A 17,823-nucleotide genomic window follows, 5' to 3' on the forward strand; every position below is an offset into this window, starting at 1 on the left:
TACAAGGACGCACTCGGATATATAGATAAAATATGTAAGATTCTGCAAGACATATCTATTGTAGTGCTAATGTCTACTTGGTTGGGATTTATTTAGATGTAAATTCCCAAGGTTTATAAGAATCCACCTTTACTTATAAAAATTAAATGGCGGGAAGGTTTTGTCCGATTCCTTTACTTTCATTTTAACATTAAATGTGATCACGCAGTTAGGACATGCCATCCCATATTCATTAGTATTATTCATCATATTAATTTATCTTGATATAAAGGAATAAGAGTAGAAACCAAAGGCGTTAAAATAATTGTTCACTTGATGTACCTGAGCACGTGTTGCTACCGTGTCCGAACAAGTAGAGTGGTGTAAACATCATATTCGAGACGAACCGTGTCTAGTGAATTTTACTCAGTTATGGAGTGTCTTTTTCGCATTGTTGTTGGTTATTGATTATACCTCCTAATTAATGAGTGTGCACTGTATTTGCATGAGTTGATTGGTTGTCAGATATTTGAAGATCTCGGGAAAAGATGTGTAAACAAGCCTTGGTTGGCAAGTTTGGGTGATGGACGTCTCGACAACAAATCCTACTGGAAAACATTTGAAATAACTGGACTGTAAGGGAAGGTAAGCAGCAATACTCTATGTCATCTGTTTCTTTCATTTATTTCAACTTTGTACCATGTTGAAGCCGTGGATGTGTCTCGTGTCTCTCGATTATAATATTGAAAGTTTAGATGACTGATGTGTGCTAGTCGAAAGTTGGGTGAAGTAGTCATAGGTTTAGGTGATTGTGTTATGCCAGCTTTTTTTTTTTTTTTGCTAAATACCACGACATTCTCCCGATTTTCATACTCCACACCACTATTATTTACATATTTTTTTTTCGTTGGACAGTAATGTTCCAAGACATTTAGAATCCAAGTTTAAGGAAACCATTGTTAAGCGCTTTTTCCAAATACATGTGGTGTTCCCATAGCAAAATCTTTACTGAAGATGATAATGATATTAAGTATTATTACTTGATTATTTTGTTGCATGTGTTTCACTGGAGAGCTTTTACTAGTGACTGATTCCAAATGATTACTCAGATTCCAAGTGCTTACTCATTTTATGTGTTGATTTTCTCTTTTAAAGTCTGTAGTATGCTTTTATTTTACTCCTGTGATTACTGTTTGTATGTTACAGGGAGAGATAGTTTCACTTGTTTTGCCCCATCTTTTAACCTTGCATGTGTATACTAATTGTACATAGGAATGCACACACACACACACACACACACACACACACAGACCCTATCCTGTACTGTGTACCCTTTTTATTGATCAGCCCTTAGGGTAGGATTAAGAGCTAGGTTGAGTGTGGTACTGGCAGCCATGTTTAGGTAACCTATGCATGTGTGGTCAGTAATGCTTAGTTCTGCACCACATTTTGTTTATTCTCCTCATTGATGATTTTATGATTATTTTTTTTCACGTGATATTAAGATTTAAAAGTAATTTCTTCTGGAAAAAGCCACTTATTTTCGTATGCTCTCAGCAAATTGTATCATTTGTTGAAAGGCAGCTTCCCATTCAGTATTTTTGAAGTGTCATCCAATTCAGGCTTAAATTGAAACAGGCTGGGTTTAAGGGCTGCAGGACAGTTTGGTGATATTGAAGTGTACAGTTGAAAGATGATGGGGCAGTGAAAGCTTCTGCAGTTACTCTGAGCAGATGCTCTTCTCTTCAGTGAATCATAATAAGAGTAGATGAAGTGGTAGGTTGCTTTGATTAAATGTGTAGAAGGTGGATGCTGAAAGTATGGTTAAGTGCTACTGTGAGCAAAGTTCATGAACTTAGTTATTTGAGAGTATTGGTTACAATGGGCAGTACCCTGTAGGAAAGCTGAAATTGAATGAGTTTTTCAAGAGGGGTGAAATTGGAAATTTACCACAAGGTAATGGAAGGAATACAGATGTAGATCATGAAAAAAAAAAATTTGTCCCAGCTCTAGTGAATGGATGGATGGATAGCATACATTGATTAGTTGGGATTAGGAGAGCAAATAAGGAAGGAAGATGTGAAAATGATATGTAAAGAAATCATTGCAATGATGCACAGACAAAGGTCTTTTAAAGTTATATGGCCTTGTAGAAATTTTAGCATATGATTGGACAATGAAGACCTGAGTTGATGTGGTTGAATGTACAAGAATTAAATCTCAAGGGAGATGTACAGAAGCAATAATTAGATTGATTAGGGCTGAGATATTCCAATTGAGATTACCATGGAAATTAATTTAGATCATTTGTGGAGGGTCCATTTTATAAGTTAGAGTGGACATGTGATTAAGAGATGTTAGTGAATCAACTTAGAGATGTTAGTGAATTTGCTTAATGTACAAAGTCTAATATGAATTGTACTGATGGAAGCAGTTTGGAGGCTTTTGTTCACTTTAACACAGTATGCATGAGATATATGTGTACTGAGAGGTTGAAAAGTGATCCACCCATGTATATAGGATCAGAGTTAACATTGAGAAAAGAAATTTGCACGAGTGTTCACGTTGATATAACATTAACAGAGGAATTATAGAATTGTTTGTCATGATATTACTATACTTGACCCAAGCACTAGTCTTATTTGGCTATTAATTACCAGAAAGACATTAAAGTAAATCCTTATAAAGATTTGATTTTCCACATTGTACAGGCAATAATATACAGACATTAACATGTTCAGCACTGTTGTCCTTGATTGAGACAAGCTGCTACTGTCCTTGAGTGAGTCACATGCTTTCCCACCACAAGTTGAATTTTGTCTGTACTTTTGGGTCTTTTAGTTGGTCGTAGATGGCACTTCAAACAAGGTGTCAAGGGAGCTGCCTAGAGGCCTCAGTAAGCCACCAATGACCTTGATGGATGATTGTGAACCTTTTTATGTAGAAACTCGTTGTGCCATGTCCCTTTTATGCCTACACAACCCTTACCAATCCTACTAGCATGGCTAGTCCATCAAGTAGTGTATTTTAGATGAGCTATAAATGTTCAACTCTTAATTTACATAGAAAATTATTTTGATTTTTTTTTTTGCACCTATTCATGTAAATGAAAAGTCACGAAATGCAAGTGAATGTATCCATACTTATGATTGGCCACCCTGGTAGATAATGTTTATCTTCAGCTAAGAATAGATGAAGTTTTAGTTCTCATGAAAAAAGTATATATTTTTCATGCACCTATTTGTAAATAAGATTTTTTTTTTTTTTTTTTTTTCACTGGGAGGCCAAAATAATTAGTTGTACACTGAAACTGTTATATGTATATTTCAGTGATTCATATCTTGATCCTGTTTTATATAACTGTGTTTAGATTGTATTTTTTTTATTATGATTTATAGAGTATTTGATGAAGATAGAAAGGAAATGATTTTCTAGAGAGGATCCTTAGTTTGTGGTTTGCATCAAATATCACTAACTGAAAAATCAAAAAGGTTCTTTGTAATAGCTTATTATTTTACTGAAATTTCTGTTTACCATTAACCAGACCTGAATAACTAATTTAACTCGATTATTTGTTATAAATTTCCAGATTACTGAAGTTTTTAAGGGTGATGAGTTGGTAGAATGAAGAAGGCTGCTCAACAAGGAAAGGCAGGTGCTGCAGCAAAGCCTGTCAAGACCCAGAAAACACTGCTGCACTTCTTCCAGCTCCAGGCTCAGACTAGTTCAGTCTCTGCAAAGGTTGCATGTCCAGGATGTAGCCTTCAAATCCCCGAACGTAAGATTAATTGGCACCTTGATCAAGAATGTAAAAGTAAATCCCACCAGAAGAAAGGTGGTAAGAGTTTTAAGTCATTGAAGAATAGAAAACACTTAAAAGCTATTAAAGATAAGGGGTTGAAAACAAGAAAACGAGCTGTGCTATCAGATAGTGAAGATGAGACTGAAGATATTACGGTGTTGGATGTAAAGGAGACTAAAAAACCAGGTAGTAATGACTCAGACTCTTATGGTCTTTACATTAGTCCATCTATGATAGAAACACAGATTCTTGAAACAGATGTTTACTGTGGCATTAAAGATGAATGTTGTGTGCCATCTCAGAAAGACGTTGATAGTCATACCTTGTCTCCCTACTTTTCTCCTGGTTGTAAAGATGTGAAAAGTACTCCCATCAAAAGGCATGAAAAAGTCATAGAGTGTGCACTTCCAAAAATTAGTCAGAATTTGGCAGTTCTGGTATCAGACTGGGATTCTCCACAAGCGACTCCAGAAAAAGATCCAGAGCACCTTAAAGTGAATGCATCCAAGTTGCTACCATCTTATCGTTCTACATGTTCCCCACAAACCAAGTCTGGCTGGGAAGTTAAAACAATATTGGAAAAGGACTGGGACTGCAATTCTCCTGTTGCAACACCAAAGAAGGAATCAGTTGAAAATAAGAAAATAAACAGTATATTGTCCCCAGGTATTACTCTGAGGACAGATTCAGAGAGTGAGGATGATTTTCAAAAGTCACCAACCATGAGCCAACCCAAAATATTAACACCAAGGAAACGTATGAATTCTGTATCATCTGTACTTACGAAACAGAAAAAAAGCAGTTTGTCCTCTCATGGAGAAGCAGACCTTAAGGAAGATTCAGATTATTTTGAAGAGACAACCAGAGTAATGAGAACACCAAAAAAGGCTACTCCAAAGAAAAGCATAAAATCTGTATCCCCAAAATCTCCAAAGGAAAGGTTAAAATCTGTATCCCCTAAATCCATGGATCAGAAACCATCAAAAGAGTCCCCAGGTAAAGAAAATGAAAGAGATTTGGATGATTTCGAGGAAACTACCTTTGTATGTAAAACACCAAATAAGCATTCTTCAGTTAAAAAGTTAAAATCCAGTTCTCCATGCTTTGTCAGAAGTATGAAGCAAAGTGATTTAGAAGAAATGAAGAATGTATCCATATTCTCTGAAACCAAATCATTGGATCAGCAAGAATCGGTTATCAACATCCTCAGAAGTCCAGAAGCAAGTGGAGACAGTAATGTGCCTAATAGTGACACTGAAAGTTTGACATTCTTTGAACCCATCGGGAGCTTAGAGGATTTGGTCCCATGTAGGTCCCCCAGCCCAACACCTAGTAATTCAGATACAGAGAGCCATAATCATGTTAGACAACTTTTTACAGCAAGCCCTTCAAAATCAAATCCTCATATTTCCCCAGAATCAAGTGAATCTAAAGTGAAGGTGAATGTTTCTTCTGAAGTAAGAATTAATGTAAAGAAATTTACAAATGCAGCTAAAACATTAGAAACTGAAAATGAAATATTCAATTCATTATTACACTCATCTATGCAAAAAGTCACAAACAGTAACAGAAGTCCTTGGAAATTTAAACAAGGCCTGAAAAAGACAGGGTTGTTACAGAACTCATCACAAAACTTCTCGGCAGCAATGAGCTTCAGGAAAAAGCAAACCACTCCATCTCCTTTAGGATCAGTCTCAAACTCTCCAGCAAAATCTGATACTGGAGAGCAAAGTCCCTCTAATAGCACAGAAAAGAAGGATCAGCAGAAGTATGATAGTGCTATGTATAGACAATATAAGGGATATTATTTAGAAAATTTTCTAAGAATTTTGGATACAGTTCTGTCACAGCCTCAGGACTTAAGGCTTTTGAATGAAGATGATCTGGAAATCATAAAGACTTTCCAGGGTCTGTCTCTCTCAGCACAGAAGCTGTATGTACGATTATTCCAAAGGAAGATAAAATGGAATAGAGTGTCCAAGATTGAATACCGAGATATCTGTGATCAGGATGACACTGGGCTGTATGTAAATGAACTAGGCTATGCAAACTTCTTACATCAAGGTAAGATGAATTCTTGTATATTAAACCAGACCAGTTGCCTCAATATTTGATTAAGATGGGATGATGAATCCTTTATAAGTTGCTCATTGGAACAGCATGTTCCAAACCAAGTTAGACAAGTTGCTTGAGTTGCAGATAGTTCTCTTTATTTAGATGTATTATTGATGTATAACAAAGGTATTGGGTATGGATGGAAGACCTCACTTAGGCTAGGCTTGAATGATAACTAAAACAGTAGCTTACTTTTATCTTTTCAGTAATGTTCAACATGTTTAACTGAAGTTGTCTTAGGAACAGTGGCTGACATCAATTGATTTTTTAACTTTCCCTGCCTCATCTTGATCTTTTTGAATATGCAACTTACTAATCATACTAGTAGTATCCTGTAGAGGTATCTTCCATTGCTAGGAAGGAGCAGAGAGAACTTTCCTTAGTATCTCATCAGTCACCATTATTTTTACCTGGCAGTTATTTGCCTGAAGGAATGATGGAAAATACATTGATTATTAGATAACTTAAGTAATTAATAGGAACATATGATGTGTATCAGTAAAGTGTTGCTATCTCTCTGAATATTTCTCCACAGAAAGTGAAATGGATGATTTAGAGGAAGTGCTTCATCTGTTGTCCTGTGGAGAACTGCAAGGATTTTGCAAGCAGATGAGAGTAAGTTGTTTACCTTTTTTTTTTTTTTTTTTTTTCTATTCATAACTACCCCAGGTTCCAACTTCAGTGAAAGCCTTCGTGTTACCTAGAAACCTTTTTAAAGATTTTTGTTGCCCAAGTCTGTGCTACTTCCAGTAGCAGGGAAAAGTAGACTTTTCGGAGTGAAAAGTTCTTTGACAAGATTATACTTACAATGATAGAGCCTCACCAAAGGTGACTTTTCACTTGCATTGTAACCTCAAGCAGTCGGAGTCCATTATCATAAGAGTAAGTTGTAGGATGGGAAATTACTTGACAGACATGCATGTTAAGAAGTGAACCATTGGCAACAGAAGTGAGAGGTATAAAGTACAGGTGTATGTTTTGATTATTCTCTGTCTTTCAGTGATTATTGTAGTTTGATGGTGTAACAAAATTGAAGATCATCTCTGAATTAGATTAATTGAGACTTAGACTTCTTTTTTATTTTGTGAGTGTCCATGATATATGGGATATACCGTAGTATGTACCAATTTGATAGATTGTGAGATATTTATATTCAGCATTTTTTATTGTAAAAAATAAATTTTGATTAATACAGTTTGAAAGTATGCTTGTCTTTTATTGCAGCATAATCATGGAAATGTAGAGTGGGGGAGAATAGAAACACACTAAGTAGGAATTTTGTATCAGTACATTTCAGTGTTATGGACTACTACAGTTTGGGAAATAATGAATAAAAAATTGCACCCTGTTCGAGGTATTTCCAAATAACCGATTTACTTTGCTCCATTCCGGATAATTGTCTTTGCTTCCTGCATGCTTAATGTCTTCTGTAATTCTGCTTGAATGTCAGTTAACACACTTGATATTTTAGATTTCAGCCACTGGGAAGAAAGAGGATGTAGTTGCAGCCTTGCTGAAGTTTTCAAAACAGCAGACCACCATTACTGCTGCTTTCTCAAAACAGTCTTCTGGCAAATCAGTATTACTGGAAAAGTAGGTTAGAATTATTACTGGAAAAGTAGGTAGATTCTATGCTATGTTCAAAATATATGAAGTGCTGCATTTATTTCATTTAGTTTTGCTTTGTCGCTGTCTCCCGTGTTTGCGAGGTAGCGCAAGGAAGGAAACAGAAGAAAGAAATGGCCCAACCCACCCCCATACACATGTATATACATACACGTCCACACACGCAAATATACTTACCCATACATCTCAATGTACACATATATATACACACAGACACATACATATATACACATGCACACAATTCACGCTGCCTTTATTCATTCCCATCGCCACTTCGCCACACATGGAATAACATCCCCCTCCCCCCTCATGTGTGCGAGGTAGCACTAGGAAAAGACAACAAAGGCCCCATTCGGTCACACTCAGTCTCTAGCTGTCATGTAATAATGCCCGAAACCACAGCTCCCTTTCCACATCAAGGCCCCACAGAACTTTCCATGGTTTACCCCAGACGCTTCACATGCCCTGATTCAATCCATTGACAGCACGTCTACCCCGGTATACCACATCGATCCAATTCACTCTATTCCTTGCCCGCCTTTCACCCTCCTGCATGTTCAGGCCCCGATCACTCAAAATCTTTTTCACTCCATCTTTCCACCTCCAATTTGGTCTCTCACTTCTCCTTGTTCCCTCCACCTCCGACACATATATCCTCTTGGTCGATTCTTCCCCACTCATTCTCTCCATGTGCCCAAACCTTTTCAAAACACCCTCTTCTGCTCTCAACCACGCTCTTTTTATTTCCACACATCTCTCTTACCCTTACATTACTTACTCGATCAAACCATCTCACACCACATATTGTCCTCAAACATCTCATTTCCAGCACATCCATCCTCCTGCGCACAACTCTATCCATAGCCCACTGCCTCACAACCATACAACATTGTTGGAACCACTATTCCTTCAAACATAGCCATTGTTGGAACCACTATTCCTTCAGACATAGCCATTTTTGCTTTCGGAGATAATGTTCTTGACTTCCACACATTCTTCAAGGCTCCCAGGATTTTCACCCCCCTCCCCCACCCTATGGTTCACTTTCCGCTTCCATGGTTCCATCCGCTGCCAGATCCACTCCCAGATATCTAAAACACTTTACTTCCTCCAGTTTTTCTCCATTCAAACTTACCTCCCACTTGACTTGACCCTCAACCCTACTGTACCTAATAACCTTGCTACATATATATATTTTATTATTTGTTATATTTAGTCGCTGTCTCCCGCGTTAGCAAGGTAGAGCAAGGAAACAGACGAAATAATTGCCCAACCCACCCACTTTTGTTCAGACTCAGTCTCTAGCTGTCATGTGTAATGCACTGACACCACAGCTCCCTTTCCACATCCAGGCCCCACAAAACTTTCCATGGTTTACCCCAGATGCTTCACATGCCCTGGTTCAATCCATTGACAGCACGTTGACCATGGTATAAAACGTCGTTCCAATTCACTCTATTCCTTGCACGCCTTTCACCCTCCTGTATGTTCAGGCCTCGTTCGCTCTTCGCTCAAAATCTTTTTCACACCATCCTTCCACCTCCAATTTGGTCTCCCACTTCTCTTAATTCCTTCCACCTCTGACACATATATCCTCTTTGTCAATCTTTCCTCACTCATCCTCTCCATGTGACCAAACCATTTCAATACACCCTCTTCTGCTCTTTCAACCACACTCATTTTATTACCACACATCTCTCTCACCTATTCATTACTTAATCAAACCATCTCACACCACATATTGTCCTCATACATTTCATATCCAACGCATCCACCCTCCTCCGCACAACCCTATCTATAGTATCTATAGCCCATGCCTTGCAACCATATAATATTGTTGGAACCACCATTCCATCATACATAACCATTTTTGCTCCAAGATAATGTTCTCACCTTTCACACATTCTTCAATGCTCCCAGAACTTGTGTCCCCTCCCCCACCCTGTGACTCACCTTCTGCTTCCATGGTTCCATCTGCTACTGAATCCACTCCCAGATATCAAAAACACTTCACTTCCCCCAGTTTTTCTACATTCAAACTTACCTCCCAATTGACTTGTCTATCAAACCTACTGAACGTAATAACCTTGCTCTTATTCACATTTACTTTCAGCTTATTTCTTTCACACACTTTGCCAAACTCTGTCACCAACTTCTGCAGTTTCTCACCCGAATCAGCCACCAGCGCTGTGCCATCAGCAAACAACAACTGACTTACTTCCCAAGCCCTCTCATCCACAACAGACTGCATACTTGCCTCTCTCTCCAATACTCTTGCACTCACCTCTCTAACAACCCCATACATAAACAAATTAAACAACCATGGAGACATCATGCACCCCTGCCGCAAACGGACATTCACTGGGGACCATTGACTTTCCTTTCTTCCTACTCGTACACATGCCTTGCATCCTTGAGAAAAACTTTTCACTGCTTCTAATACAACTTACCTCCCACACCATATACTCTTGATACCTTCCACGAAGCATCTCTATCATCTCTATCAAATGCCTTCTCCAGATCCCTAAAAGCTACTTACAAATCCATCTGTTTTTTAAGTATTTCTCACATACATTCTTCAAAGCAAACACCTGATCCACACATCCTCTACCACTTCTGAAACTACATTGCTCTTCCCCAGTCTGATGCTCTGTACATGCCTTTACCCTCTCAATCAATACCCTCCCATATAATCTTTCAGGAATACTCAACATGATTTATACCTCTGTAATTTTAACACTCACCTTTATCCCCTTTGCCTTTGTACGCTGGCACTATGCATGTATTCCGCCAATCCTCAGGCACTTCACCATGAACCATACATATATTGAATATACATACAGGAGGGGTAGAGGCGTGCAAGGAGTAGAGTGAATTGGAATGATGTGGTATACCAGGGTGACGTGCTGTCAGTGGACTGAACTGCAGCATGTGAAGCGTCTGTGGTAAACCATGGAAAGGTCTGTGGGGCCTGGATAGGGAGCTGTGGTTTTGGTGCATTACTCATGTGTATATGTTGATATGTATATGTATGTATATGTACTTGGAAATGTTTGTATGTATATATGAGTGGATGGGTCTACCATACTTTGTCACATAGAGCCCATGCCTTGTATCCTTACATCACTGTCAGGTTTACTGCACCATCAAACAAGCACATCTGTGCTCTCACAGGTAGCAACCTCTCAGTTGCACATTTTGAAAATTTTACATGGTTTATTTTAAGTTTATATGTTTTTGTATGTTATTCATGCAGACAGAATTTCATATATGTGAATAGATGAACAAATTTCTTTGCACCAAAAATACACGCTCTAACTCCAGATTTTGTTTCTTTTATTCTGAAACAAACAACAACATTGAGTGCTGACATCTTGCATTCCACACAAATGACATATATACATTCTTTGATGTTTTTGAGTGACTGAGGTGCATGATATTTTTTCCAGTTGTAGTGATGTTATGCCAGACATTTATAGATAACTTGTGGAAGTAAACATTGCTTGGAATTTTAAGTAGAGGCAGGACTGGAAGATTTGATGATGGGTGCATCACATGCATGGTGGACGGAAGATAGAAATGCTGTGGAAGAGAAGGAAAAGGCATATGGCAGGTTGTTGAGTAGGAATGTACTAGTGGAAGTTCAATAGGGGAGGGAAGAATACAGAATATGTAAGCGAGATGTTAAGAAGCTGATAGAGGAAAGCAAAGAAAGAGTATATGAAGATTTTGAAGCTGATATAGGAAAGCAAAGAAAGAGTATATAAAGATTTTGGAAGAAAGTGTAGTGGAAAGTTTCGAGATAATAAGAAACTATGCTGGAAGGAGGTGAAAAAAGGAAAGAGGTGGATGTAAGAGTGGAAATGTTGATATGAAAAGTAAGGAAGGGAAATTGCTGAATCAAAAGGAGGAAGTAAAAGGAAGATGGAAAGAGTATTTTGAAGAAATATGAACGTGGGAGAATGGGAGGCAGCTGTTACATGCATGGACATGGAGGAGGAAAGGAAGAGGATACAAGTGTAGGGGCTTATAGCAAAGAGGGCAGTAATGAGGCTGAAGGTAGGAAAGGCACTTGGGGTGAATGGGATTTTGGCTGAAATGCTGAAGTGTGGAGGAGAAAGTGTGATAGAATGGATGCATCTTATATGTAATTTAGCAAGGAAATAAAAGGTTGTGCCTGAGGATTGGGTGAAAGCTATTATGGTTCATTTATTCAAAGGAAAAGGTAGGAAGGATGTATGTAGCAATTATAGGGGAATAAGTCTGTTAAGTATTCCAGGAAAAGTGTATGCAAGAATATTGACAGTAGTGGAAGTGACTGAATGCAGAAGAAGTGAAAAGCAAGGGGATTTTAGGTAGAGGATATCAGACTTTTGTAGTAAAGATGACTGTGAAAAAGCACTTAGTGAAAGTTAAGATGTTGTATGCAGCTTTTGTGGATCTAGAGAAAGTGTATGACAGAGTCGAGTGGAATGTTTAGTCGGATTTGTTAAGGATATATGGTATAGGGGGAAACAGTTGGATGGTGTAAAAGCCTTCTGTAGAGGAGCAAATGTGTGCATAAGAGTTGATGGAAAGCTGAATGAAAGTTTTGGGTTACAGATAGGTGTGAGGTAGGGCTGTGTGATGCCACCATGGCTTTTTTATATACATATGGATGGAGTGGTAAGAGAGATGAAAGCAAAACTAGGGAAAAGGGGTGCAGATGTGGTGGCTAATAGCAAACCTCTCTATGGATGATATTGAGTTGTTTGTGGAGAGTGAAGAGTAGTTACAGAAGGTTGTGTGTTTTATGATGTGTGTAAGCATAGGTGATTGAAGGTAAATGTAAGTAAAAGTAAAGAAATGGTGTTTGAAAGGAAATCGAGTGAAAGTATGGATTTTGTTAAACCATTTAAAGTGAAAGAAGAATGTGTACTAAATTGGACTGTGGATATTGGGGGGGGAAAACTGGAAGAAGTGAGGGAATTTAAGGATCTGGGAGCTGTCTTGGGTAAGTGTGGTGATATGGAAGAAGTAAGGGAGAGAGCAGTGCAGGGTAGAAGAGTCATTGGGTCCCTTAATAGAATAATGAAGGGTAAAGTTGTAAGTATGGAAGTGAAGAGAGGATTAAGGGAGAGCATAGTCCTCTCAGCCTTGACCTATGCAGCCAAAAATGGATGTAGAATGAGGCACAGAGGTCAAGAATCCATTCTATGGAAATGAGCTATGTGAGAAGAGCATTTGATGTGACTATATGGAGTGAAAAAAGCAATGAAAGTGTGTATGAGAGATGTGGTATGGCAAGGAATGCAAAGGGTATGAATTGTAGAGTGGTAGAGTGGGTGAAATGCAATACTTTGAGGTGGTTTAGGCATGTAGAAAGAATGCAAGACTGGGAGTTTACAAGGATAGAGTATGATAGTACAGCTAATGGGGTTGGTGTGAGTGGAAGACCAGCCTGTGACATGGGCAAAAAAGAGTGAAGAAATACTGGAGGGAGAGAAGCAGAGGAAGAATGGGTGGAATGGTGTATGCGAGGGAGGCGTGTAAGGACAGGCCACCCCTTGATGAGAGTTCTCGAAGAGAACAGGCTTCAGATATAGATAGACATGGAAGGAGAGATAAGGGAGAGAGCAGTACAGGGTAGAAGAGTCATTGAGTCCCTTAATAGAATAATGAAGGGTAGAGGTGTAAGTATGGAAGTGAAGAGAGGATTAAAGGACCGCATAGTCTTCCCTACCCTGACCTATGCAGCCAAAACATAGATGAAGAGTGAGGCACAGTGGTCAAGGATCCAGGCTGTGGAAATGAGCTGTTTGAGAAGAGCATGTGATGTGACTAGATGTAATGAAGAAAGACATGAAAGGGTGTATGAGAGATGTAGTATAGCAAGGAATGCCATTGTGGAGTGGTAGAATTGGTGAAGCGTAATACTTTGAGGTGGTTTCAGTATGTGGAAAGAATGCAAGACTGGGAATTTACATGGATAGAGTACGATAGTAAAATTAAGGAGTTAGTGTGAGTGGAAGACCACCTGTGACATGGGCAAATAAGGGTGGTGGAATACTGGAGGGGGAGAAGCAGGAAGAATGTGTAGAATGGTGTATACAAGGGAGGCATGTCTGGACAGGGATAAGTGGAGACTCTTTTGTGTGGCCACCACTTGATGGGATTTCCCAAAGAGAACAGGCATCAGAGATATAGATAGATAGATATGGAAGGAGAGATAAGAGAGAGAGCAGTACAGGGTAGAAGAGTCACTGGGTCCTTTAATAGAATAATGAAGAGTAGAGATGTAATAGTGAAAGTGAAGAGGGGATTGAGGGACAGCATAGTCCTCCCAACCCAGACCTGTGCAGCTGAAACATAGACATGGAATGAGGCTCAGAGGTCAAGAATCCAGGCTGTGGAAATGAGCTCTTTGAGAGCTTGTGGTGTGACTAGATGAAATGAACAAAGAAGTAAAAGGGTTTATGAGAGATGTGGTATGGCAAGGAATGTAAAGGCAATGAATTGTGGAGTGGTAGAATGGGTGAAGTGTAATACGTTGAGGTGGTTTGGGCATGTGGAAAGAATTCAGACTGGGGGTTTACAGGGATAATGTATGATAGTAAAATTAAGGGAGACAGCACTATAGGGTAGAAGAGTCACTGGGCCCCTTAATAGAATAATGAAGGTTAAAGGCATAAGTATGGAAGTGAAGAGAGGATTAAGGGAGAGCATAGTCCTCTCAGCCCTGACCTATGCAGCCGAAAATGGATGTAGAATTAGGCACAGAGGTCAAGAATCCAATCTGCGGAAATGAGCTATGTGAGAAGAGCACTTGATGTGACTATATGGAGTGAAGAAATGAAAGGGTGTATGAGAGATGTGGTATGGCAAGGAATGCAAAGGGAATGAATTGTAGAGTGGGTGAAATGCAATACTTTGAGATGGTTTAGACATGTAGAAAGAATGTAAGACTGGGAGTTTACAAGGATAGAGTATGATAGTACAGTTAATGGGGTTGGTGTGAGTGGAAGACCACCTGTGACATAGGCAAATACGGTGAAGGAACAATGGAGGGAGATAAACAGAGGAAGAATGTGTAGAATGGTGTATGCAAGGGAGGCATGTAAGGACAGGGATAGGTGGAGACTTGATATGGCCACCACTTGAGAGTTCCCATAGGGAACTGGCATCAGAGATATAGATAGATAGATAGCATCACATGATAAAAGTAGTCGAAGGGTAAACTGACAGTATTATAGTCACCATAAGGGTGACATCCTTATTTTGAAAGATTATTAGGTTGTTGGCTTGATGCAACCAGACAACTTATGGGATGATTACATCGTCTCTGGTTGATGACTGCTGATTAGAAGGGAGAATACTGAAGTAACTAATTGCTGCAATCACTGTTTGCGTTGTTTGCAAACGGTAAGAAGCATTAATCTCACCAAAATGTGGAGGGTTAGCAGACCTTTAACCTCCTGAGATCATGGGGATTTTCTCATTACTTGTGGGACACCACCCCTTACAGAAACAGTTTCTCATTGTTCAAAATTCAGTTTTATGTCAGTGATATTGACATTTTTGTTTATCTCTTCTATTTTCCTACAGAGCAAGAGTGCTAATGGGACGTTGCTGTAGAGTGAACAAGAACGTGAGGCAGGTCTTCATGAGATTGTTTATGTTATATGGACTTCCTCGCTATGATGAGGAGGAGGAAGGAGGGCAGCCGTCACCTCTTACCACCTTGCTCATGGTCAACATGGGCAAAATGAAGTTTCCTCATTTTGATATCATTAGGAACCATTCAATCTTCCGGTTTAGAGATGACCTCATTAGGTATGGCATGATAGATCCATACTGATTTGTTTTGAAAGTATAGTCATTAGGGAAGGTTTTGTTAGTACATGTACTCTACTAGTGACTTTTGATACTGGAGAAACAAATCAGTGTACTTTATAGTTATATCTGTAACCCCTAAGGCCCCTCTTAAGGGGCTCCTTAGCTTTGATGTTGTGTTTCATGCTGGAGATTTTTTTTTTTTTTGGGGGGGGGAAGGTCCTCACTGAAGATACATACCTATCCATCAACTGAAAGTGATGCAAAACCCTGGTTCAAGAGGCTGTTGCAGATGCACCAGGTTTCTCAAAAGATTCTTCACATACTTTTAGAGAATTATTACCATCTTGGAGAGCTCATACATCGTAATTTGGGTTTGGGAATCATCCTGTCTGTATTTTCTTAGATTGGTATATAGAGGAAAGTATGGAGAACACTTAAGAGATCATAGTTGCCCTTCCATCCAGAGACAACAGTTAGTGCAGAAATCTTTTCAGACTTTTGTGAAAGAATATGAAAAGTTAATTAACAAAATCTGGTATTTTTTTAGGATTGTCAGTGTATGCATATATCATGGTGAAGTGTCTAGGTATTGACAGAGTGCAGCTCCACATCTAAGGTGCCTTTTTAGAAAGGCAAGGGATAGCTTTGAATTACAGAGGCATAAGTTTGTTGAGTGCACTGGGTAAGTTGTATGTTAATGTAGTGATTAAGATGGTGAAGATATGTACAGAGCATCAGACTGGGGAGGAACAATGTGGTTTCAAGAGTAGTAGAGGGTGTGTGGATCACGTGTTTGCTTTGAAAAATTTGTGTGAGAAACTGGAGAAGTTGATTCCTAGGTTTAAGAGAGCGTGTGAAAGGAAGAAGTTGAGAATAAGTGTGAATAAAAACAAGGTTGAATGTTCGGAGTTTTATGTGGGAGAGTGAAAATGGGTCCATACAGTGGTGATGTATGGATGTGTAGCTTGGGCTATTGATGAAAATATGCATAGAAGGTTGGATGTGCTTTAAATGAACTGTTTGAGGGTAATATGTGGTGTGAGGAGGGTTGATCGAGTAAGTAATAAAAGGGTAAGAGAGAAGTGTGGTGATAAAAATATGGTTAAAAGAGTTGAAGAGGGTGTGCTGAAATGGTTTAGACACATAGAAAGAATTAGTGAGAAGGTAACAAAGGATATGTTGGTCAGAAGCAGAGGAGATGAAGTAAAGGGGAATGCTGAACTGGAGATGGAAGGATAGAGTGAAAAATATTTTGAGTGCTTGGGGCCTGCATTTTCCCTGCTTAGATGCACATGCAACATCATTTTGCTTTATTATCTGTGGTCCCAACCGGTAGACATGTCAACTTCCTAAGTGCTGCAGGAGACTCATAAAGAAAAGAATGCTTTTATAGGCAGGAAGAAATTAAGTGTATATAAAAGTATACCTCAGCCTTAGACAGATACCTATTCATCAACTAGCTTCAAGAGGAGGATAAACACCAGAAATAGGTGTAAGCCAACTGTGGGCCCAACACCAAATAGGTCCATTTGGCAGGCCCATGTGTGTGATTCATGGTTGGGATTACTAACTGCTACACCATTTTTCCATATACTTGAAATCAGGAAGAGGAAATAGTGAGTCATGATTTTTGTATAGATGAGAATGTATTTGGGATTGAAGATCACCTTTTATTAGTAACGATTAATTCAGACTAAAAGTTTTTGGCTGAAACTGAATTTCTGTCCATAAACTTACAATACCTCCTTGTCACACATAACACTTGAAAAACACTTCTCACACAATTCATTCTTCATAACTAGATTTTTCTGCAGTGAGTGCTGTGTGCTAGCCCTGCCATTTATCAAAATGAAAGGAGCAGTAGATGGGAGTAGTAGGTAGGAACGTAAGACAGGAGCATTAGGTAGAAGAAGTAGGTAGGAACATTAGCTGGGACCATTAGGAAGAAGTAGTTGGTTGGAACATCATTTAGACACATAAGGTAATAGTAGTTGGTGGGAGCATTAGATAGGAGCCTAGGAAAACACCGTGGTGGAGTTACCCTCTGCCATTGGCCTGCTATGGGTGAAGCTGTAAAGGCTAAGAATCAGCATGGAAGTTCATCACCTATGGAGACTTTTTTGCTGTGGCAATCCCCTCGAGGAGCTCCCAAAGGGAACGCATCAGGTATGTAGATAGATAGAAAATGAGTTAACAAAATTTAGGAATAACTCCATTTTGATAGTCTTGGAAAAAATTTTCCATTGGAGCTTCATTCTTTATTTATAGTCAGGACTTTCATAGAATTTCTTGATATCACTAAAGATTACACAGAATATATATTTGTTCATCCAGACCCCTGTTATGAGATGAAACATAGCTAGTTTCAAGAAGCTAATGCTCCAGTGTTGACCAGTGCTATCTGTTACTGCCTCTTATTTTAGGAAGGTGGCATTTACCAGGTCCTTTTCAAGGAATCTCATTCTGAATTTGATTAACTTGAGAAG

The 17,823-nt window shown here is 39.0% G+C and overlaps 1 protein-coding gene across 3 annotated transcripts in view; it reads left to right on the forward strand.

The window, feature by feature from the left end:
• The first annotated feature begins 344 nt into the window (after nucleotides 1-344).
• LOC139767301 (uncharacterized) overlaps nucleotides 345-17,823 on the forward strand; it is a 105,852-nt gene continuing 88,373 nt past the window's right edge. For all 3 annotated transcript variants that reach the window (XM_071696512.1, XM_071696514.1, XM_071696511.1), the window contains exons 1-5: nucleotides 345-624; nucleotides 3,569-5,845; nucleotides 6,432-6,511; nucleotides 7,368-7,489; nucleotides 15,107-15,334. In XM_071696512.1, the coding sequence (XP_071552613.1) occupies nucleotides 3,604-5,845; nucleotides 6,432-6,511; nucleotides 7,368-7,489; nucleotides 15,107-15,334 (2,672 nt within the window). In that variant the 5' untranslated portion in view covers nucleotides 345-624; nucleotides 3,569-3,603. The remainder of the gene's footprint in view (nucleotides 625-3,568; nucleotides 5,846-6,431; nucleotides 6,512-7,367; nucleotides 7,490-15,106; nucleotides 15,335-17,823) is intronic.

Source organism: Panulirus ornatus, chromosome 59 (genome assembly GCF_036320965.1).
Source record: "Panulirus ornatus isolate Po-2019 chromosome 59, ASM3632096v1, whole genome shotgun sequence".
Lineage (NCBI taxonomy): Eukaryota > Metazoa > Arthropoda > Malacostraca > Decapoda > Palinuridae > Panulirus > Panulirus ornatus.